This window comes from Anopheles ziemanni, chromosome 2 (assembly GCF_943734765.1).
Source record: "Anopheles ziemanni chromosome 2, idAnoZiCoDA_A2_x.2, whole genome shotgun sequence".
Lineage (NCBI taxonomy): Eukaryota > Metazoa > Arthropoda > Insecta > Diptera > Culicidae > Anopheles > Anopheles ziemanni.
This window is the reverse complement of record NC_080705.1, coordinates 33,844,142-33,869,433: the sequence shown is the minus strand read 5'-3', so window position 1 is coordinate 33,869,433 and position 25,292 is coordinate 33,844,142. Positions and strand designations below refer to the sequence as shown.

General features: G+C 44.5%; 1 protein-coding gene across 1 annotated transcript in view; it reads left to right on the top strand.

The window, feature by feature from the left end:
* Positions 1–2,963: 2,963 nt before the first annotated feature.
* The window catches only part of LOC131282527 (TGF-beta receptor type-1), a 66,338-nt gene continuing 44,009 nt past the window's right edge, over positions 2,964–25,292 (top strand). The window contains exon 1 of the mRNA XM_058312019.1: positions 2,964–3,147. Coding sequence (XP_058168002.1) covers positions 3,009–3,147 — 139 coding nt within the window. The 5' untranslated portion in view covers positions 2,964–3,008. The remainder of the gene's footprint in view (positions 3,148–25,292) is intronic.

Sequence of the window (25,292 nt, the reverse complement as noted above, 5' to 3'; positions counted from 1 at the left end):
TTGTTTTAAGTGCTGTTATTCTATTGTGTTCTGCTGCGGACGGTGTTGCCCTTGCGCTTAATGGTGGTCCCTTCTTACGGAAGTTAAAGTTTAATACGCACATCGTTTAGCTCATCCGCAGTTTCGGAGTGTAAGCTGGAGACAATCTCGTTTGCTAAATAATATACCACAAATGGCAAAATAATGCGTGCGCTTACTCTTCCCGTGCGGGATGTTTGCTTCCGTCTGTGCCAAGTGTTTTGCTTTCCACGGGGCTAGGGGTGTGTTCCCCCTCCCCGGGGTGGTGTGTACAGAATTGGAAACATCCTAGTTCGTCGAATGGAGTCGTTGGCCTTTGTTGTGTAGGGCGAAGCTCCCCTCAGGGCTGAACAGAAAAAAGAAATTCGTGGTGTACTTTGATCTATCGGAACGATATGATGATGGTTTTTGCATGAAGAAAAATTTTCGCAATCAAACATCGGTCAATCCTTGGAGCAAATAAAAGAACCTGCCATCGTCTGAAGCGTGAAAACAAATCCCCATTATTACGGTTGTAAAAAACTTTGTTTTTGTCAAAAAGAAAACTCATCCAGTGTAAGTGTTGATTAGGGAAAATGTTTCGCAACGAAGCTAGACGGTGGTAACCGGTACCACGACTGAATAAGGGAGATTTCCAAAAACGCCGCGATTACTGCGACCTTTTTCGCGCTGATCCACGAATTTTGGCTTGGAATTTATTAGAATTCGAGCGAATATGTTGGTATGATTTTGGTACCGTTTTCTTTTTTTTTCCTATACGAGAAACGAAAAGCGAAAACGAAAAGATCATGCTAACGCAGTAGCATCGGCACGAACACATCGTAGAGCGCCCCAACATCTTCATCCAGCAGCACCAGAAACGCCAGAATATCGTACGCACGCATACCACTTGGCATTCTTCGTTCGCCGGACGGAAGGAAGAAGGGTTTTTTTTTGGTCGAAAAAGGAAAACTTCTGCGCTCCCGCTGCGCTGCTTCCTGAAACGGACGTATTCGGGCGAAATTTTTGGACTCGTCCTTCCCGTTTCCTGTTCCTTCCCCCCTCGACCCAGTGTGTGTACGACGTCCGGATGTGTACGTGTGTGCGGAACGGCAAATAACAAAGCAGCCACATATCACTCTTGCACTCCGAGGGGAAAAGGTCAGTGGATTGCGAAACGATTTTTGGAAAGGAATTTTAAACCCGCTTCCGATGTTCTCCTCTTCTCCGCTGTTTCCTAGGGTTTTCCATCCATTTTTGGAGCTGGTTTTCCCACTGCTGCCAATGGTGATGAATTTTCTTCCACTCGAGGAGAGAGTGTTTGTGGCGGATAAATGCCACTCTTACCGCCGCCGGCTTCCGGGCCCGTGGTTCTCCACTTTTCCACCCGGCAATTCGGCGGCTGCTCGTCCTTAAATTCGTGCGTACGTGTGTACCCGGTCTGCTGGTGTTCGTATCTGCACGGGCGCCGCATCGGATCCTTTGAATCGGTCCGATATTTTGGTGTTGGTAACGTACGGCAGAAAAGGAAGCGACCCGAAAGGTGTCAATGAAATGTGGCTCGGGTTCCGAAATACGGTAACGTTGTTTTTCTTTGACGCAAACGTATCTTCCCTTCTGCTTTGAGTTGCAATTGAGCGGTCGACTGTTGCGAAAAGTGTTGGTTGTGTGACAAAATTAATGCAGTTTATCGGAGTTCAATCCTGGAAACCTTATACAGCCCCCATATTTATTGCTAACCATAGAAAGTTTTTTGCTCTTTTCATACTCCAAAAAGTGCTTGAATGGTGATCGGGGTTGAAAACAAACACGCACCCAGAACAGAAGCTCCACGTAATCATCGTTTTTGCTTGCCCATCGGAAAACACGGAAAAACGATTCAGTCATTTTCCGTAGCAAGCGTGCAGTCGAATGCGTACGTGCGTCTGTGTGTGAGTGGGCAGCGTTGCGGATGTGTGCGCGCCATTTTTTGGCAAAACCATCGGTATCCTCATCCTCGGCAGGATCCATTCTCCAGTGAGCCGGGCGAGGCGAGCGACACTGTGAAGTGAGCGAGCGAGCGAGCGATTGGGCTTGATTGTGTTTGTGCTGTGGTGCTCGTGTGCCGTGTCCTCGCCCCACGGTCGTTGGTCGTGTTTTCGTGCGCGGTGATTACGCTGCGGTTGCGATATTATCCTTCGTCGCCTGCCCGGCAAAATTTTCCGAGCCTGTCGCCGTGAGAAAGTGAGAGTGAACGTGGTGAGTAAGTGAGAGTGGAAAAGCTAGCGTGAGCCGTGCGAGCGCGCCTTCTCCTGCATTGTGGTGGAAAACTCCGGAAGTGAGTGATCGATTGGTGCGGCCGGCGTTGTGTCGTTCAGTTTCGGTCCTTCGCCATGGCAGGACCTCGCGGTCCGTCCTAGGATCCGGATCCGGTGATGTTGCGTTGCCGTGCGTCGATCAAGCGAGTGTAGATTCTTGGATTTCGCGAATCCATTTAGATGCACCTGTCCGGTTAATTTAAAAATTGATAGCAAAGCGTAACGTGAAATAATAATTACATCGATAAAATATTCTACCCAAAAGGAGTGCACGAATCAACCCAGAAGCACATCGAAAAAGAAAATAAAAGATCAAGTGTAAAAAAAATACATAAATTGAGGAAGCCAACACTCCTGATGCCCGGAGTGAGGCAGTTGCGAAAGCGAAGCGCAAAAAGGGAAATCCAACATGAAATAATCAAGTGCTAATCTCTGCTGATGAGCAACAATTGCGATCGTGATCCATCGAAACGTCTTCGTCTGCGCCACCACCGCGTTACGGATCGTTTCCGGTCGCTGCGCCTGTGAAGCCCGTGACCCGGAGCAAATTCAGCAATGACGCAGGCCATCTCGGCGGTTACGACTATTATTGCTCCTACCATCCCTTCTTCTTCTGCTACTACTACTACTTCTACTTCTACCGGCCCCGGACCGGGCACGACGAGGATCGTGATTGATCGTAAAGTGGCAAACCGTAGTGAAACGTTCGCCACCATGCGGAACAAACTTGGACGCCTTGGTGGTGGCGGTAGGATGCTCAGGGGGCCGCGATGCTGGTCGACGGTTTCACTGCTTTCAGCCGCCATGTTCCTGCTTCTGCTGCCCAGCTTCGGCGAGCACACTTTTGCCAAAGGTAGGTATATTGGGGTGTTGAACATTTGCTACGATTTTGGGGCAGACGATTTCTTTGGAGGGTTTTTTTAATAGTTTTAACAAACTCTTTACATGCTTTACGCTTGTAGGCAGAGAAATCATTCCTTAGAAGTTGGATTGAACAAAGAAGCCATTTCATGTTCAACAAGCTCCTTCAGCGAACCAACGCTTTGGTGCAGGGGTTTCGAATATGATCGAAGCGCCAGTGATGAATAATGATGACCGGGTCATGATCGATCTCCTTCCCTTTATGCCCACCGAAAGGGAAGAAGAAAAAAAATCACACACACACACACACCCCAAACCAGTTGGCTCCAGTTTTTCAACTCTTTTCCTTCATGCCGGTTCATTTTTTTCCATGCTTCCTTTCGCGTACACGATATTTTTAGCGATGACTATTTGACCATTCGCACGCTACAATGTGTCTATTTCCACCGATTGGACGTTGGATATTCCTGTACGGGTTGTTTTCTACTTTTTCCGTCTCAGCTAACATCTGCCCCATGCCCAACCGGCGGCATGCGTGTAGTTGGCACACACAATCTGTCAATCAGTTCGAAGAATGTTTGCTGCTTCGTTATTCATCATTAGGTGACATGCACTTTTTCCAATTATCTTGGGTTTTTTTTCTCCTCTGTACTCCAGCAAAAGGGAACGGAAAAGGCTGGCGCGCGGTGAGGCGCCTGTTTTTTCACACTCCTTGTGAGGGGTGCTTGCTCGCACTCCAGGTGGCCACGGATGGGTTGGCAAACGTTTTCGATACTATGTGTCGGCCTGGAGCGTGTAGTACTTGGGGTGTAAATACACCTTTAAAAAAACCGCCCTTCCCATGTTTTCCCAGTCAACCCCATCACTTATATCACGACGTGTGAGTGTTTGATTGTATGTGTTGAAGAACATTTCGTACCTCTTTTCATTAAACATCTACCATTTCTTTTTTCGGCGGTGATAAGCACACCGTCGTTTATCTTATCTTCACGTCATATATTTTTGTTCCCGCAAAAATTCGTCTCGTTACGTTGGAGAGGTCGGGTGGTATGGTATAGCTGTTAACCTGTGCGAATGGTTTTGCAATTACTCGAAATAAGCCTTATTTATAAGGCTAATAACAATGTTTTATTTCAATTCCGTGCGCGGAAACCAATGCTTATCTGCTCCGGTTTTAATTTTATGATGGGATAATAGAAATGGAATGAATTTTAAAAGGTTTTAAACATTTAGACTTAGCGCAGAGGGATAAGATTTAGTGCCGCACGATAATGCATTCACTTTCTTTCTCTCCCTCCTTCTACCGGTCCGCGGCTGGCACTTACTCATCATATTTGCAAATCACTCCCATCCCTCTTCCATACATACACACACACACGCTGGTGCATTTTGATGTGGTACTGCCTTTTGAAGAGAAGTAGTACACCAGAACCGGTAGATGATCGATCGAGACATGCAACGAAGATTGCCGGCCGGGACGAATGAACTGCAATGACCCAGTTCATGCACGATCCTTCCCCGTCCCGCCGGTTTTTCTCTATACCGGCCCCCGGGTCGATCTCCGCCCTTTCTTCAAGACGCGCTGGATCTTTGCTCGGATCTTACGGCATTCGCGTACTGTGTTGGTGGTGAGGGGACTAAATTTGCCTGCTTCCTCACGGCAAGCTGGCACCGAGTGTTTCGTATCCGCACGTGGTCGGACGGGACGGCGTGTAAACTTCGACTTCAACGCTGATGATGATCGGTGAGCGCGCCTTCGGTAATTGAAACGATCGTGTTCAATTGTTTTCAAACGAGTATGGTTCCATCTCCTCCGATTAGGTTTACTTTGACTTTTTTTTCTTCCTTGGTGTACCATCAGCGGTCATGTCGACCCATTACAGTTTTAGTAAACTTTTACCGATGACTGCTTGGGTTCTCAAACAATGGGGACGGTACGATCTCTGTTGAGTTTCGAACCTAAGACTGTCCCAGATCTCCCAGGTTTTTAACTATAAACCATTTTGAATGCAACTGTTGAATCTTGGTCTCTGTCACGCACTGTGTTTGAATTAAAACAAGGTACTTTCAGCCCTTGATGGGAAACAAAATATGTTTGGTTTTTTTGTTTTGGTAGTTTGTACAAAGTTTGATAAAAATAACCAGTTCCTAAATGCAGATGAACTTAATTGAAAAAAAAAATGACAATCTGATAATTCTTCAAAAAGTAACTTTTTCGTAAAGCTGTGTTGCGAAGGGTCTCGCAGTTATTTTTTTATTTGGACAGAACTTTTAACACAACTCAGCACCTGGAAGTTTTGGAATTTTTCGGAACAAGTTTTTGAATATTTTGAATTAAAAATTCAATTGAGGTATTGAGGGTATAGATTTCTGCCCGAAGAATTTTTATCACCACTACGCTTGTCCTCAATAAGATCTAACCAAGCTGGATCATCAGTTTTCAACGCGGCTAAGAAGATAACAACCCGCCTAGACGGTGATCGGTCGAAAACAAGCTGCATGGGAAAAATAAAACATGTCTAGACTCGCGAAAGCAAACGGAACACCCTGGTTGTGTCTTCTTGCTCCCTCGCGTCTTAGACTCACCCCTCGTTTGGCCGATCGAAAAGGTCGCTACATTCCACTTGGACCTACCCCCTTCCCGGGCGCCGCCGCCGCTCTAGCCAAGACGCCGATCACCAAACCCTACCAAACATGCAAATGCTGCAACTTTTGTTCAATTCGTCGCCCCGCGCCTGAAGCGGGCGAGAAGGTGGTGGAAATCGCCGTCCAAATGGGAAACAGGTTTTTGGCAGACGGCAGTTGTCTGGTCGATCGGGTCTTTGGACGGCGGTCCCCGGAGTTGTCTTCGCCGTTACCTTCATCGTCTAGCGGAGAGCTCGTCCGCATACACTATATAGGCTTTCGTGTCTTTGGCGGCGCGACGATCGCGCCTAGACCGGCTTCGAAGCCGCGTGCGCATTTCAGACACTTTGACGGCGTTCCCTCTTAGCCGTGGATTAAATCGATAGAGTAAGTTAGTGAAAGAGAGAACACACTGCATACACACAGACGATGTTGCGTGCGGGAAAGGGGAAGGACCACGACCTAAGCTTGAGGAAATCTTGAGAAAACTGTCTAGCAACTTGGCAGACAATCGACGCACCGGGTCTCACGGAGGGAGATGGAGGTCGAGGTCTGACGAGGAGATTCTCTCATGCACTGTTGAACCAGCTGTACAGTTGGTTCGTTTGCCAACCGTCTAGGCGTGTTAACTGGGGCCCAATTTATTGTCGTCGGTCGGATGAAATTGTTTTCGTCTTCGGAACTGGAATCGCAATCTCGGATGGGGAGTGCCTGAGTGTGTGCGAGAAAAAGGAACACATACGCTTGCATGTTTCGGCAAGAGCGTCACTCCACATTCCAAACGGTGTGAATCTTAACAGTTGGTGGAAGTGTAAAGCGATTGCATATTATTCCATGACCTGGAATGTTCGTTTCAGCGACAACATCGCGTCGGATCAGTTAAAAAAAAGAATGCAAACAAGCTTAAACCCCACATTATGATGGACACAGTTCGAATTTAAATTATTCTTTAAGTAGACGAATAATTTAACGACGCTTCCTCGAGTTCGAAGTGACTAATCTTCTCCGCAAGACGCGACAACATTGTCTCGTCCAAGTTTCCGAGGACCTGAGGGTTTGGTGTGTGTGTGGATTGGTGGGTGGTGCTAGACCTCGGAGGTCGTCAATACAGTTTGACGGATTGTTTATGCATCCTCTAGCCGGTTACGAGCCGGCGGATCAACGAACGCGCGCGCCCCGACGTTCGGTGGCGAAAATTGGGGTCGCCGGTGTTTGCGCAAAGTCTGCGCAACGATGATGGATGATGTTGGTGAAACGGGAGCCTGCTCCACCCCCCGCACCGTTCCTGTTCCTCCGCTCAGCTCTTGGTAGTAATTGGAAAGTGATTATTTTAAACATTTGCTTTTCATTATTGTAATCCACGCTCGGAGGGAATATTTTAATATTTCCCCCTCCCAAGTCAGGATGGAATTAATTTCATATTTTTTCAGCTAAATGTTAATGTAAATCTTGAGCAATGTTTTCGACTTGAACTATCTGTCGATTAACAACCTGTGTTGTGTAATGCACACGCTAAATTCGAAGGGGATCGATATTGTACCCTTCCGTTTGCTTGCAGCCTCGGCGCCAAGCACATTGCCGTGGGTTTAATTTCAAGGATTACATCCACTTGTTTGTGCCAACAAGACAGCGAGGCAGAAACCGCCGACATTGGACTGTCGTACTGTAGTGATTTACAAATGAGTCATTTTAAAACCAAGTATCGGATTTCTTTATTGATTGCTCATAACTGAGGCAAGTTTGTTTCCGTTTATTTGTTTCTAGGTTCAGATTCATGAATCTTTGCTTTAAATTTAAGATTCATGAATCTTTGAAAGAAAGATTCACTAATCCCAAAGATTAATAATTGTTTGAAAGAAAAGCCACGGATATAAAAATTGTTGCCATCTTTCTATTTCAAGATTTATTAATGGTTCGTCAAAGATTCATTAAGATTCATCAAAGTGGAAGATTGAAGAATCATGAATCATTCGGAATGAATTTATGGGTAAAGCTTCATATGAATGAATCTCGTCAAAAGATGCATAAGTTAAAACTCTACATTCTGCTAGAAGTTTTCGTAAGTTGCTCGAAAAAGCTATGCTTCACCACAGTTAATATTGATCGTTCAATTTGATCTGTTTCCACTTTCTCCGCACAGAAGAAGCTCCGAAGCAAGAGACCGTGCATAATGTTTTAACCGTCGGGTGGTAGATTGATACTAATAACTTCTAATTAATCTGCAACCAATTACGTTTGCGATTGCATTCCATTTGTGTGGATCCACCTCCGCCGGACGCCGGTTACGATTGCTGGCTTTCCACCCGCGCGAACCTGAAAAGACCACACACACACACACACACCCACATTAATCCATTACTTCGTGTGGACGCCCTACGAGACCGTCTCTAACGAGCCACCATGTCGATGCACCATGTCGATGCAAATCAATTAAGTCCGCCCGGTTTCGCCACCCTCCCACCCCGCATCATCCACCCACTCGTTACGGTGTTTCGTTCCCCATTTTCTTTTCTTCCCGCTCATTGAGTCATCAATCGAAAGCAATCACGAACAAATCGTCTTGACGCGTTGGTGTCGGGCGGTGGAAATGCGCACGGGATGATCCTTTCCGTCCCCGTCACTGCTCTCCTTGTTCTCCTGTTACTTGCCTCGGGTTGTCTCCGGTAGAAAAACCTTCCGTTGCCCGACGGGTTTCTTTACGGTTCATATTTCCTTCGCAAATCGAGTAATTTACTCGCAGTACGTGCCAAAAATGGGTGCGGCAGTAGCGAAAGACGGTGGGCAGCTGCACCATAGCTCCACCTCTCGTCGGGTAGGGTGGGTTTTAAGTGCGTTAATCTTATGATTTGCTTTGCTTCCTCATGTTGCTCTTAATGCTGCCCGATGATGAGCGTTACAGATTTGTAGCACATTTATCGGACCATTATGCGTGTGGGTGTGGGTTTGTGCCCCCCCTCCCACCGCTCCAGGAGGCGTAGAAACAACGGAATGCAAACCACTCTCCCTCGCTTGACCACGGATAACGATCATATGTCGTTGTGCTAATTTAATCTGCCACAGTTCATGAACCACCATGGCTATGTATGGTGGCATAAGGTCTTTTCTCTTGTGCATCACTGCATCGTGTGGTGTTGAGGAAACATATTCTGAGGAGCGATTCACTTCTTCCATGTTCATCACAACTTGCTTGTTTTATAATGCAACTATACTTTTTTGTTCTCATCATTACATGTTTTATCATGATATTATGAACTGTACAATTAATACATTGGCTGCCAAGCGATTTTAGCACACTTTTTTTGTTGAATTCTTTGTTGATAAAATTTGTCTATAACATTTATTCTCGGAAATCGACGATTTTCAAAGGCTGAGTAAAGACTCCGCTCCCCAAAGAATTAGTTTTTAATATTACTACTATTAGTGTTTTAGTTGCAACTACTGCTATTAATGTTTATGTTGCATTTTCATTTATTTATGAGACGAAACGAATATTTTAGAACTAATGACAGCGGGCTATCAAAAATGATAGTCATGGCAGTCAACTTGTTAAAACAGAAAAATGTATAGGTTGATAGTCGTGATACTGTACAAAAAATATACATTTCTAGCATGATTGTTGAAGAAATTTTTGAAATCATTACGATAAATAATTTTGCTGAGAACAAAATCAACTAAGGCGAACACAAACTGTATCGTTGTTTTGTTCAATGTTCCCGTACAAAACAGGGAGAAAAGGTATCAATATCGAGTGTTGTGCGTTTATTTGTTTCCATAAAGCAGCAGCACAAGGGGCCAACCCTTCCAGTAAAGTACGAACCTTTTCGCACAAACCCGCGTATCGCGCTCTGGTGGAGCGTTTGCTATTTTAATTACCCACGTGTTCTTGCTACTTTCGACCGGTGCACTGACTGCAGCAGAGGAGAGAGACTCATTAGTGAAAAAGCAAATCATAACTGCACCCACCGCGGCAAAGCACGGCCAAAGGGTGCGAAAGAGTGCGGAAAGATATGCGAACGAAAACCAAAAATAAACAAATCCCCAACCATAACATCATGAAGGTATTCCCGTAACTATCAAATTATAAGCCAAACTAATTGAAACAATTGCTGGCCGAGCGGAATGGGTTTATGTTTATGAGTGTGATTGTGTGTTTGTGGTTATTGCTTAATTCGAGTATATTTTGCTGCATAATTAAAGAGCGGAGTATTTGTTTCACTTTATTGATATCCAAATAAATTTCCAACTGAATATACATTTTTTGCGAATGTTTTAACGTCCAATGTTTATTTATGGGAAGGCTATTTATGGAGCCCTTGATCGTGCGATTTGTAGGAAACCCTTTTTTCGGTCGTAAACTCCTCAACGAACGCGTATCTACATTTAACACCGCCAAAGGGGCTGTGTATGGTGGAGAAAAATCACACGCTGCGCCGGTGTGTGCGATCAACCAGAAGGAAAAGCCTCACGATTTTCCTTCCCCGATCCGAGCCACTGGTGCCTTCCTGCGCGATGTTGGCTGCTCGTTGTCGCTCCTAGCAAACGTGAACGTACAATTAACAACCTCTTACTGTCTATGGTCAGCGTTCCACGACCACCGGGCAAAAGGGGGAGGGTAGTGGAAGGAAGAACAACAACCCAGAGAGGGGAGGGATGGACGAGCCCTACTACTCGATGGCGTTGCGTTGTGTCGAATCCAACCGATAACAGAACCCCGTGTTGATGGAATGATTGATTACGTGCGTGTGTAGTACGCTCCGGGAAACAAGTTTTCCCTCCTATACCACCCGTCCCCTCAACGGCTCCTCTCTCTAAAACAGCGATGGGAAGTGCAGTTGCAGTCGGGTGGAAAATACATTTTACTTTTTCGATGCGTTTTACTATGGATTCAAAGGAAGAAGAAAATAAAATAGCCGATCAAAGTACCGGAAAAAGGAAACGATGGAAGTGGAAACATTGTTCCGAAGGTTGTAATCTCAGCTTTAGTTCAATTCGTTTTTACACATAAAGTGTAACTCGAATCGGGTGCAATAAATCATCGTTTCGGGTGAAGGATGCTGCGCACGCGAACGCACACTCGTGAAATGTGCATCCAAATCCATTTTCCTTTTTCCTTTTTCCTTTTGCTTGTAGCGTCTGTTAATCACTATCTCCAATTCTGTCAATCATTCTACCGCTTTTCGTGTTCGTCTTTATGTTACACTTTCAATCGAAGACTGCGAGCGCTGCTGTTCGCCACTAATTGGCAAAACGCACACCCTGCACCAAAGTAACACCGTTCTCATTTGTGGTAATTGAAAACCCACCATCAGCCCATTGTTGTTCCGTTCCGGGGGGGAAATTAGGTTCAGGTGGCTGCTGTTTTTATACAACTCCTTGTTTTTTTAACATAGCATATTTCCCCAAACGTCACGAGCACGCGGGTAATAAGTGATTGATTGAGTCTCGAGCAAATCAGCATTGATATTTTGAGTGGCTCTGCACAACAACGAACACCACCAACGATGTAAGTAGGAGGTTTTACATCGTCTCGTGAAGTCGTTAATTGATTTCATTTCTCACGCCTTTTCATCGTCTTTCTCTTCCCTCTCTCTAATTGGTCGAAGAATTAATGCAACCGGGTGTATGTGTGTGTGTATGTGTGTGCGTGCCTTAGTAAGCCTGTGTTTAGCAAAGCGGTCGATCCTTGTTCCTTGAAAAACGCTTGTTTTGCCGCCAGTAATGTTCAACTACCTCCCGAGTGGTTTCGTTTATTGATTTCTTTCGTGCCTGTATGGCGCAACTGGTGGGTAACCTCGGTGGGGGAGGGTAGGAAGAAGAGGAGAGGGTGGCAAAAATTGACATACCAATTGGCAGCCGGAGAAAGCATCGCCTAATGGTCTCGGTTTAGATACTCTGCCGCTGAGGTGTGGAAGAATGGAGCTACAAGCTTTTCGTTCGCCAACGGGTTGACGTACTGTTGAGCCTGGTTCTGATGGAAATGGTTTCGGTTTTCTTCCCGATACCCCTTTTCCGATGTGTTTCCCATCGTTGATCGCATTATGCCCCGGTGTGGCAGACCGGTTCCTAATAAAAAACCAACCTCCGAAGGCAGGGGCCGGATCGACCGGTTGCATAAAAGATGGAAGTTAATTTGATGTTACTCGCTCCGGTCCTTTCTATTTGCTAAAACCAATGTCAAATTCGAGATACAATTTTAGGAAAAAGAAAGCCAACCGAAGGGAAAAACCTGGACTAATCTCCTTCATATATGGTGGTGGTGGCTCAAATATGGTCTTAAAAAACGAAACAAAAATCTTCTCCAATCGTCTCTCACCGAAAGTCGGAAGGCACAACACCGCAACAAATCAACCTCTCACAAATTTGTTTGTCCCCCAGAGACATCAACCCTTGTCCGACCGGCGTTGGCGTCGTCGCCGGCTGTCGGCTGGATTCATTTCATTTTCATTTGATCGGAGCGGCGCTTGTTTTTGCTAGTTTTTCTTTCTCCGAGCATCGTTTCGATTTTCCCTCGCCTTCGGTTGCCAAGGGGGGTTTGCTTCCTTCTAATCTCATTTTTGGGAATTGGAGAAGGGAGTTCGGTCCTTCGGTCCCGACGCAGAGAAGATCGGTAACGAAAAGAGCGCCCAAACGCCGGCCAAGGACACACGGAAGGATGTCCGTCTCCGAAGCGAACCGAATAGCGGAAGGAGGAAAGATGTCCTTAAATCATTAAGCAGACAAACATGGGCCACACTTAATGGCGCCGATAGAGGGGCGGTACAGCGATAGGGGAGAAGAAGGAAGAAAATATGGGTGCCTGAAGGAAAAACAACGAGCCAGAATCCCCCCGAGTCGGGAGCGTTCGATACGGTCAAGTTTGTTAGCTTCAGCTGTCAGATTGTTGCTTTTCTTTCTTCCTTTTCGGGGGTTTTTTCGGGAGCTTTCTTCAGTATTACGTAATTTCCTTCCGCCACTCTTGGGAACTCGGAGGCTTTTTTTGTTTCGTTGTATCGGCAATTGTGTTCCCTTTTTCCGTCTCCATTCCGGAGAGAGGTTTTTTCGCCTCTTTTTCTTTCGATAAGCTCATTTCTCTGCCTATATCAAAGTGGACTTCTCGGTTGCGAAAGGAAGGACGAGTTCATCGTACCCTCGGTCTTACAATTTACCACTTTGGTGCTGTTAGTTCGATATTTCGTCGCTGGTGTTGTGCTTTTCCCTTGAGCAATCTGTTTCCACTTTTCTTTTGCATGTTCTTATTACGTTTGCTCAGTTTTCCACATGGTAGTTTGATTTGTTTGTTTTGTTTTTTACACATGGTTTGTAAAATGAAATATATAACATCATTTTTCGAAAGCAAAAATACACGACTCCATCAAGAGTGGAGCATTATCATTATGCCTGTCTGGAGTAGGCATGTTTCTCGGTTCTGCTCGGGCTTCCGCCATCCTTGTGGCGTCGTTTTGAGTTTGAGTTAAAAGAAAACGTCTGCCGTTTTGCTTCCCATCGCCAGCTGTCATATCCTGGCGAGCGGCTCAACAGACTCCAATCGTTGCCCAACGTGCGTATGTGTGCGTGTGGCGTTTATGCGTACGCCCCAGTGCGTTCCTTCCGTCCTCCCTTCTCCCTCTCAAACACCCTCGCCCAAAGAAAGGGGAGACGACAAGATGACGGATGACGTTTGTGAAAGGTCATTTCCCTTTTATTGCCGCTCGGTCTCCGGGCGCGATGGGTGACGATGACGTCGTGCTTCCTACGTTTTCCCTTCCTTATGCGGGGGCGGTTCCCCTTCCAACAATCATACGGGGGCGGTTTTATTTTCCTTTCCTTTTCCTTTTCCCAGCATCCCTCGAGCCCTTCGTCACTGTATGTGACCCCGAGGAAAAGCCTTTTTTTTATTTTCGTTTGTTTTGTGCAGTGCGTATCTCACTTCCCCCTCCCTCCCTATTTTTCTCTCTCTTATTCTCTCTCTCATTCTAACTTTCTCTTCCTCTTTCCGTTAACCTTTCCTTGGCGTATTTTCACCACTACTGGTCTCTGCATTCTGGGTGAACGTGGAAGGAAACGCGAGGTGATTCTGCTGCCGTTTGGGACTGTCTCGGTCTGACTCTTTTTTCCGAGTGTTTCTATATCCCCTTCCCCCCAAAGATAGTGCGTTCGAATAAATTGCTCGAGACGAGTATGTCTGGGCACAGTTTGTGAAACGGAAATCATTTTACGGATTGCGTTGCGTAAATTTTCTATTGCCAACAAAAACCTGACACAATTTTCATCAATTTCAATTGCCCGGATGTACTGAGGAATAGATTTTAAGTAAAATTAATATTACTGTTATATGGATCTTGAACAATTTTAAATAGAACGCCTTCCCGAATCACTAAAAGAACTTTTTCCCGTAAAAATACAATACAAAATGGCTCTGCTCGGAATAGAGCAGACTTGCATAATTCTAGATCACTGCCACAAAAAATCGATAAATCTCAGCCCGCCCTCGTGCACGGTGTATGCAATCCTCTCCTAATTATTCTGTACGTACTGTGCCATACCACATGCTTCATGCGCAAATCATTTGCGCTCGTACGCTGAAATGATGGAGAAATAATTGCTCCCGTGTATAAACAACCGGCCGTACCAACCGGCAGCCTCTTCCGGTGCTGAAGAACAGTGTGCGGGTGTAGGTTTGTCTTCGTGCCACCGATTACGCTACAAACGTTGCAGTTGTACGCATCCGAGTGTACGCCGCCTTCCTTGCCGTATCGTACGCGAGATGAAGTGCACTACAGAAACATAAAAAAAATGGGAAAACACGGCTTCCGTTAGCAAACGGAGTTTTTCTTTCTACCACGGCGTGAATGAAAGTGCGGGTGGATCATTCGGGGTTGTGGTTTGAATGCTTTTTTCACCGTCGCAACCATTTTTTCCCTCCCTCGAGAAGCAATAGCAAACCGGCGTAAGGCATCCCGGAAAAGCTTCCGCCTCACGACTCGCGGTGCCAATGGAGACGCCCAGTACCTCACGTCGTACTAGGGGTTGGTTTTTCGTTTTCAATTTTTTCGAACAAATTTCCACACGCAACTTGCTTAACGGTGCCGGCCACCACGAAGAGTCGCAGCCTCGCAGCCATCGTATCCGTGTCTTTGTTCGATTTATCATAAAGAGGAATGAACGGCAAGCGAATCTATTTCGACGGATTGATAGGCGGCTCTCTGGAAGCGTGGGTGGCGTTGGTGTCTGGCTGTAGTCCCTTTGCCTGGTGTTCGGTTTTTCTTTATTTATTTTTTTTGTTTCGAGCAAGCAAGGGTTGCATGTGTGCCCTTCGTTTGGAATATAACGACGAGGTTAGCACCTTTCGCGCTTCTCACAAGCGCACACGACTGAAAGCTTTCCCACTCGAACCCTCCTGGGAAATGGAAAATTAATTATTCTTCTTCGACTGGAGCTGCTGGAGCTGGAGCTGGAGGTGCTTGTCTGCTGGATGGGACGCAGCTTCAAAAGTTCATTATCCTCTTTATGATTTCCGGTTCCATTGCGTGGTCATTTTCCGGACGACGGAGCGCCGGTCCAATATTTAACCGGTGAGGAAATATTGCCAGTGGTCACGACTTTGAAATATTAAGCGTCGTTTTGCATGTTAATTTATCATCAAACCCACGATTAACTAATTTTGTCAGACGGAAAACATTGTTTGATATTTTGCAAAAAAAGTGTATATTTTAAATAATAAATAAAAAGATAGTAATAAACAATGTTGAAAGGATAAGTCATATGAAAAGATTTAATTATATAATATGATAAACAACCAAAACCAAACCAGTGGTAGTTGTTCATTCAGGGCCTATTTTCGTTTTCTGTCCCTGCTCTTGCAGAATCATATTGGTCTCAACAAATCAAAAGTATCAATCGGATACCTGTTTTACATTTGTAAAATAATCATTAACAGACCTGCTTCTCAATGGAAAATTTGTTGCCCCGCATTGCAAAAATCTTTCCAAATCGAAACAAGACATTTCGTGGTAGGCAACACAGGGAAATAAAATGGGAAACAGCTTCTTTCGCCCACTTTAGAGTGTGTGTTTGTGTTTTCACCTCATTGGGGGTCGATAAAAGGAATAAAAATAATTTAAAATAAACCAAAGACACTGAACGCGAACCACCAGCTGCTGGGGTGTGGGGATGCTGGGGTGGAATGAAAACATGAAAGCTCAAATCTGTGTTGTAAAAATAAAGACCAAAAAGGCGGTCCGCTTCCTTCCGCTTGCTCCTTGACATTGACCGGTCAACGGGATGGAAGGAAAAGGGGGAACCAAATAAAGCAAAGCCGACGAAGAACAAGTGCTTGAAACTTGCAGCGCGGGGGTTGAACGCAGAGTGGGGAAGGCCTGTTTTTTTACGCCTGTAGTGTCGAAAGATAAATAAAATAAAATATTTAAAGTACGGCACTGTGATTTCCCACCGAGTGTTTGCTGCCCGGCTTATCGCCGTGTCGAAATCCGTCCCTTCGGTTTTCGCGCCGCTCGTCCGCTCATCTGTCCCCGGTTGGTTCTTTGGGGAATTTTCCCAACCGGGACTCGAACGCACGGACGAAGGGGAAGGGTCAAAAAATAAAATAAAAGAGAAATGCAAGCAGGAAAAAGCGATCCCGCATGACAGTGTGACAATGTTTCCATAACATGAACCTTTCCGTCCCAGAAGCCGGGTAGTGTGTCAGGAGGGATGGGAAGGACCATGAGCAAAGTGGATATTGGACGAAGAAAGAACGAACACCCAGTGAGGAACATTAGCAGGAATGCTGTCGGCCAACCGGGCCGGGGGGTTGGAAAGGTCAAGAGGAGGAAAAGTTCAGCAAATGAAACATCCACAACGAACGGTGTGCGGTGTCGGGGATAAACGGAAATATAAGCGCGCAATATTTTGCCCGGTTTTATCTGCCTTTCATCCGTTTAGTGTTAGCTTCGGATACTCGGAAAAAGGATATCTCCGTTTTGTTTTACTTTTTTCTTCTCCCTGTCCCCGTTTTACACCCGTGTTGTTGTATTTTCACTCGTCCATCGCCGAGGGAGTGCGCGCTTTGCATGTTTTCCCAAGCACACTTGCTGCCGGAGTTTCTTGCGAGTTTTAAGATTCATTTTTGTTTTGTCTTTGCTGCAGCCCTTTTGGTATTGTTTCAATTTATTCGACTCCTCCGTGTGTGTCCGTGTGTATGTGTGTCGCGCACTACAAAATGCGCTTGGTTTATTCATGAACCTGCTTCGCATCGCCTTCATTGCGGCGTCCCTCGGAAAAAGGGGTAACCGGAAAATAAGTTTTCCAGCTTTTTGGAAGCCATTTTTCAAGCCGAACCAGTTTCTCGGGGCCATCTCAAGGCGCACATCTTCTGCTCGGGTTCGGCGAAGAGCGCATCCCGTACTGTGTCTTGATCCTTGTTTATAAGTTTTGCCGTTTCTCCGCATCTTCACCACGCACCCCGTCTGCTTGCTTTTCTGGCCCGTTTGTCCGATGGAGGATTTGCCGACTCTTGACTTTTCCAAACCGGTCCTTCTCTGCACGACGGTGATGGCCTCTCTGGACATGCCGCACCCACCTGACCATCCATCTCATCCCTTCCCAACCCTTTTTTCTCACCTACCACCGTGTGAAAAACGACGACGCTCAATTTGGCTTTTATGGGTGTACTTTATTATCGGACATTAAGGATACACTGATTCCTTCGGTGTGCGACCCTCTGCATTAGGCGGGCGCCGTGTCCATTGTGCCGGGTGATGGGGGGGATGGGTTGTAATTTGTTGTTGCCATTGTTGATGCACACTACACGCACTCGGGCATATGCTTCAGGAAGCGGTGGAACGTTCACGCTGAGCTTCGGGTTTTGAGCAGAAGTTCACTTTTTTTTTACCTTTACAACATAATACCGCTACTAAGATTTAGATATCAATTTGCGGTAAGTGTGTTTCGAATGTTATAAAATTGACCTTTAAAACAATGACATCGGGTATGCCGTAGGCGTAAAGTCTCCATTTTTTATTTTTAATAAAATGTTATTAAAATCGTCTAACATTAGAAAATCTAACAATAACTTTCCTGGTAAGTGTTTAATTGCATAATATAAATATGACCATCGATAACAGTAAGGTTAAATACTAATAAACCAAACCAAGTGCATACCTGAAACAGTTGAAATTGGACCGGTGTTCAAACTATCTCCCGTCGTAACTTATGGCCGAACGTTTGAGGGGGTTTTCTCTCCATTTTCCGTAAACTAGGATACCGACACTTGCGCCACACACACGCGCTGCGGGTGCACCTTCAACTCAGACTCCAAAATTTTTTTTCCATCGATTTCCTCTACATGCTGCACTTCTGTGGTTTCCAATTCCTTCTGCTCCGCGTGCCACCTTGTGCAACCTTCGTTTCGGTTTCTTTGTCCTTGGTCATTGCCATTGCGGTGGCTCCTGCCGGCATCGATTGCTCACCGAATCCTGCCCGTTTGTCTGTGTCTCTGCGTGTATGTGTGTGAATCGGTGTCTGCGTTGTGAGCGCATCGACGGCCGAGGGGTCGCGTGTGAAAACCGGCAAGTTCAAGTATGTTTACATGGTGCACTACACGGCGACGGCGGGGACTGCGGCGGAGAATGTGCACACATTGCAAACCGCGCACCAGCGTTCCGGTGCAACAATGCGCTATGCTTTGCTTCGCTAGCTGAGAGTGCAACACTCGTGCGCGATTGTAAAGAAGGCGCAACTATTGGAATTAGTGTGCGGTATATGAAGATGATTGACGGGAGAGTCTGGCGTCGGGCGCTTTTTTTGTTGCACTGTAAGTTGTATGTTTTCTTTGTTTGATGTGCTAATTTTCACGTGATTGTATTTGCTTGTTGCTTGTATTAGATTGATGTTTGTTGGAAGCTGTCTTGAAAATGGTAATCGAGTGTGGGGTGACTTGTTGAAAATTTACCAAGAAGAAATAAAAATTTTCAATTTCAATTTCATTTCAATATTAATACCAAAAGCTTATACAGGAGGATTAATACCAAATGCTTCGTGATAAAATTTATGTAAAATGATACTACTCTCCTTGTAATGTGCGTAGATGGCACTACTACTTCTTGGCGTAACGACCTCTTGGTCATGCCTGTCCGTTAAGGGCTTACGAGACTTGTTTCCCTGTTGTACGTGGATAGTCAGTCCTCTCGTACAGGGGAGGGTCCGGTCTCGGTTGGGATTCGAACCCATGCCGTCGAGGTAGTGAACCCCGGCGCTCATGAGACGATTTTCTAACCGGCGCTACCGCTCGGCTGTCGCGGACCCCCCATTTCCCCCCGTTTCCCTATGGCCACACTCTATCCGATCTACTTCCTTTCGGTTCTGGAGTGCCAGAGAGCACTGTGGTAGATGGCACTCTCGTACCTATAATCGCTTCAAAAGTAAAAATAACAATCAAATTAACTAAACGTCGCCAAAGGTTTATTCAGATCATTAAGTGGAACACCTTTATATACCGACATACTCCTTGATAAATCTCGAATTCGGATTTGGTAATATCAAATATCTAATCACGAACGTAAATCTCGAACGTTCGGATCTCGGAATAAGTCAGAGCATCAATTGATTTTATATGTCGATACTCAAAGGGTGTTCAACATGGTGGGTACATTCTAATGAATTGCTTTGATTTCATTAAAAAAGACGCTTGTTACTTTTATTAGCAACTAAGTAATATTTGTTGCTTTTATTAGCGATCTGTTTCGTACCAATGGAATTGAAGAACTTCATTCGAGATGAACCCACAAGTGCAGTTAAAAATAATGCTGCTACCGTTATAGTATCATTTGAAAAATTATGGATGTAACTTGTTAATACAGGTTATTGAATTGAAATAAAGTTGACTAGCAATATAGTTCAAGAAAAACCTCAAAGCCTTCCACAAACAATAAACGCAACACGGCTCGAAAAATAGTTGATCAATAATGAGAAACACTATACCGACGAAGTGGCAGTCAAAAACAACTAAGACAAAAATAAAACGCGACTCAATAGTGAACGCTCTCAATGCACACAGTACGACAAACTAATAATATCAATCAACCTAACGACTAAATCACCGCGCAAACAAGACGAAAAACTGGCACCTCCGAACGTGGCGTGGCCCTCGAAAACAGCGCGGTTTCCGCCATTAAGCCGACCCGCAAAAGGAACTGTTTGCCTCGAGACGGCAAACGTTTCTATTCTGCCATTTGCGTCTGGTCACTTTTGAGTGACGGGTTGGGGTCCGGGGTCGGAGGAGTAGGTTTGGGGCCAGAATTCGGTTCGCTCTAGCACCGTCATTATAATCACCACCGCCGCCACGTTTGACCGCTGCTGAAACAACAACTTTCACCAATCATGCGGTGGGGCTTGGCTGTAGACTGGACCTTTTTTCCGGAAAAACATAAACGAAATGCACGACAGGATTTTTTTTTTTGCGTTTTTCGGTTCCAAAGTCTTCAAGCGGCGACGATGATTTACAAAAATTGTATAAAATAAAAAAAATGTGTTTTTGTCTACATTTACATTTTATTATTAGAACTAACATAAACATATTTGTGGCAACCTTAAAGTTATCCTTTGATAACGTTTTCTTGCATATCCCCTTAATGCATACTTACGTAAGAAAAATAAAATTCTCATGCATTTAAATCACAAGCAAATAGCAGCAAACTGAACGATCTCTGTCGTGTAGCTTTTATTTACGAATTTGTTTGTTCAAACTTGCCGCGATGCGATGTGTTTCGTTTTCACTCCGGCAGCGAAATGTGAAACATAAATACATGTGTCGAATGGCATAAGTTTGCGCTCATACGCAAACTCCCAATCACACACACATTCCTGAAGGGATTATCGTCGGAAATCGGATTCGACGAAACGGAGGGCCCGGGTCGTGTACCATTTAGGGGCTTAAGTGGCTGGAAAGTTTTCGTCATTTACCACGCAGATATTTTAAACCTTCTCGCAAATGGAAAGCAAAATGAAATTCTTCGGTTGGTTTTTGGTTCGGGGTGTGCGGGTAAATTTGATTGTTTATCTCTTCCACAAGGAGATTTATTCGGTTGGGCTCGATTGAAAAATTAAACCTTTTGCTAGTTTTGAAAGTAAAATAAATTATTTGGAAGAGGTAGTTTTGACTGAGTGGTAATGTTTTAAAAATTTGTCATTTCCAGCATCGTTCATTGCTTTGTTGGGATCAACTTTGAGGTACTCAAATAAACTCCAGGTTTTTTTTTCTCAAAGTCATTGTGAATCATTCAGTGGGAGGAGTTTTCCATCGTGGGATGGGGAGAGTCGAAAGATTCCAACTCGAACAGACCGTTAAGGGGTCGTTAAATTAAAAATAACTATGTAGGAAAGAAAAAAGACACTCTGCTTCAAGTATGCGGAAAAATTTACGATAAAAGTCGTTATTAAAAAATAAATCGTTGAAACGAGTGACACTCGATACGGGGCAAAGGTTGGTTGCCTTCAGCAGCATAATAAAACGCAAGGGCACCGAGCCGCGCGTGATGTCAGACACCGTGATTGTTGTTCCTGTTGCTGCCCAACCGGAGGCGTCCAAGCCGTGTCCTTTGCCCGGTTCGATTTGCTTCTGCGGATGCTGACCTACCCATTCCTGGGACTTCTTCGGGATGCACCGTAGTGTGGGATGATGCCATGAACATACCGGCTTTCTGCTACGGCGTGTGCGCGCATATTTCGAGGTGGGAAACCTGCTTCGATAGGTCAACGAGCAAGTTCCGCCCGAGACAGGTTTTCCACTCCCCTAGGAAGCGACGTTCCATTAAAAGGAAAGAAGAGCGCGAATGTCCCTCACCTTTGCTGGCCACCATTTTTGCATCTGTTTTTTCCGGCTGTGGGGCCGAAAGAATGATCTATGGGAAGTCGTTTTATTCGGGCGTCGTTAGGTATTTCCGAATGGAATCGGAAAACTGGACGCAACGAAGATTGAAAAAACGAAAAAAAAAACAAATCACGTCGATGCTCGGTCGCTTTTGCAGGGCGACCTCCGTTTCGCTGCCACGAAGAAAAGCTCCACAGCACAAGTTGGTGTTTCCGAGCTTTTTACGAACCTTCTTCCGTATCCTCCCCTTCTCTCCCCTTTCTCATTCGTGTCAGGGAGTTTATCGGGAGGGAAAAGTTTGATTTTCTGCCCAGCAATGACCCGGCATTTATTTATTTTTAAATTCATTTCTCACGTCCCGGAGATCGTCTTGTGTCACCGGCATTTGGTTCAAACCGTCCGGGGTGATGGTAAGTTCTCCTAAAAAAATGTTTCTTGCCATAAAAACGTTTCGTTTTATTCTACGCCAAAAGCAGGAATGGTTAGGAAAAACAAAGAGAATCAAATTTTAAGCAGCGAATTTTCACGCTAGTATGAAAAATCGTTTCGCATTAGTACGTGCCTGCAGGTTCGACACCAGCACGGCCACGGCTTTAAATTTATGTATATGTTTAAAATGTATAATTTAAAGTCGGTGCTATGGCTAGCTTTAGATGGTCCTGTTCTTCATTGAGACACAGCCCGTATGAAATCCAGTTGGAAAGTTGTAGTTTTATCAACTGATCATAAATCGTTTAAGCTATAAAACATTACCTTCTTGGCGTAACGACCGTAACGTAAATAATAAAAAATAATAGTAATTCAGTTAATTTCTCTTACACCAAAGCAAAGTTCTAAAGTACGAACGATTGCTCTGCGCAATACTTAATCTCGGCAAGAAACATTTCTGCCCCGATCGCCCTGGCTTTTGCGAATAAACAGCGATTCAATTTGAGAACGAACATCAAAAAGGATAAAATCACATCGAGTTAAGAAGGCGATTGATGAAATAAGCAGAAGCACGAAACGCGTCCGAGGCGTATGAAAATTCAAATAAATGGAAATCTGCAGTCCACGATCCAAACGCCATCCGCACAAAACGTTCGATGGGGAACAAGTAAGACAAAAACGAGTGTACTCACCAGGGCTCCTTAAGTTCGTTATCGTGCCGTCGACACCATCTTGACAGAGGGAGTCGAAGAAATGGTAAAGGAGAATGCCACAGCAAAGCTGCCACGGTAAGGTAGAAGTCTTTCCTTTCGGAGAGGGTAAGGATTTTTTCGACGATGATTTCTTATTCTTTTTTTTTTCACCGCCAACGCGCGTAGCGGAAATGATGGCACGGAAAGTGGCTGCCTAAGACGATGGCCACGTACCTCCCGTCGGGGTTTATGATGTAAATCATGTTTGATGATCGTTTCCTTGAGTCCTGGTGCCGGAGATGATGTTTGAGATGTATATTTCGCAAGCCATATTTCTCTCCGTTCCAGCGTTTGTTGCGGGGTCCAGGAAAAGCAGATACTGATGGCCGAAGCAAACGGTTCCATCGTTACGAATGGTTGCAAGGAAGTACTCTCGCAATGCAAAAATGACACGAACAAAGGGCAGGCAAACTTGCAACAACAGCGATATAAAGATTAAGCAGGACGGTTCGTTCTTTTTCCTCTATTATTGTTTTCACTTGTCCCACGACGCAGGTTCCGGCTCCTAGATCCAATTTTATGGACAGTTGTTACGGCCACAATAATGGTCTCCGGTCGGGGTTCGCTTCTTTCCTTCGCTATACGCCAAGTGTTTGACGCTCATTGCTATCATTACGCTTGTTTTTTTTTGTCTCCTCGTGCCCCGACGTGGCGACAAATTATGCTAACTTCACGGTGCCGCTGGTTTGGTTTGATAATTTTTCCTATCATCCAACCCCTGCCGCCACCTCCTCCCTCCCGTCACCGCAGGCGCGCGGTTTTTGTGCAAACAGCACTGCCTCCAATCTCCACGAGCGAAGGGTCACTTGATGTTCATCCCCAGCCAAGTCCAGCAAAGCCGGAATAATATATTCCGAGGAAGAAAAACGTAACCATAAATGTGAAAAGGTTCACCTCGCCAGCCTCTCCACCGGAGCAGTCAGATCGCTAGCAGCAACATCAGCCTAAGTTTGCGTAGCGCTTTGCATGGTGTGATTATCATATAACCGTAGCCATTATCATAATCATGGTATTGCTCTGCGTCAGCATTAGGCGATGGATGTGTTTTAGCCTTTTGCTGTTCACTGTTTGCCTTTCCCACTTTCCGGGGTGGAAATCCCTTAAGATACGCACGACGGTTACATACACCCTTTTTCAAATACAGAATACCAAAATAATGTACAGACAAACGATTGTCTTGAGTCAAGCGATACAATTTTGTAGTGACGAACGGGTTGAGTGAGAAAGTTACTGATGAATTGAATGATTTTATTTTAATGAATAAAACAAAGTATTTGTAAATCTGTTTCGATTTGATTTGATTCGATTTTCGGTTTCAAATTCCTGTCAGGTATTAACACTAGAATCCAAATTGGGGTCATTTTGACCCCAAAGTAATTTTCTATTTTAATATCTCAAAAAAAATGGCTGAATATGTTTACAAATTTCTACAAAAAGAAGACCAAGAGCCAAGTTGACTATCTCTAGAATGTTTTTAGGGGATACAAAATCTATATTGTAAATCCAGAAAAAGTGTGCGCTAGAAAGTTAACGCTTCGAAATGCTCGCGTACGGAATAACGGAACAAAGCACAGGACGGAAACAACGTATGGACAATTTTGGAATCCACGTCTTCAAGGTTTATTTTGGGACTTCATTTGTTATCTTAAAAATATGGAATTATTTTTTAAAAGTGGCCTAATATATAAGTATTATAGCGCACCCTTTTTTTAGATCTAAATGATACATTTTGAAAAAATAAAAGTTGAAAAGGATTGAAAATCGATTCACATCGTTCTTTTTTTACTTTACACCGAGCTAGCGGAATGATGAAGTAATAAATCAAAAAATTAAAAAAAAAGCCAAAAAATAGTCAACAAATATACTAAAAAGTAACAGTTTACGGATTTAAAAAATCTTCTGAAATAGTGAAGTTATAGCGTTTTAAAAATAGGAGTCAAAATGACCTCTGAAAAGCATTCGGGCAAGATTCCAAAGCAATGTATTCTTGTGTTAAAACGTCAAACAGTGAATTTAGTTCAATCCTGTTTGGGATCTTAATTCCTGTTTTAATTCTCGGTGGCTACTAACAATTCATTTTGCGTTTTCAAATTACAAAAAAAAAACTAATCAAAAGATCGTAACCAATGATCAGTTTGATTCAAATCCTCAAAAAGAGTTGTTACTTCTAACACTTAAAAGTAATAGATTTGTTTTGCTTCTTTTTATAGTGCGAATTTCAACATATTGTTAATTCTTATTCGTTTCTCGACACGATGAAACGCCTAAGCTCAGCTTTTTCGTTTGAGTAATGAATGATTTCGTTAGACGTATCGAACAAAGCATAGTTCTGTGTACTTTAAAAACTATCCGAATCAGTGGAGATATTATTATTCAGAAATCAAACGTCAGCTAATGAAATGCAAACAAACATGAGCTTCGTTGGTTCTAGTCATGACGGGTAATGTGGTTTTTGTTTGTTTAAATCTTATGCTAATGTCTCGTGGG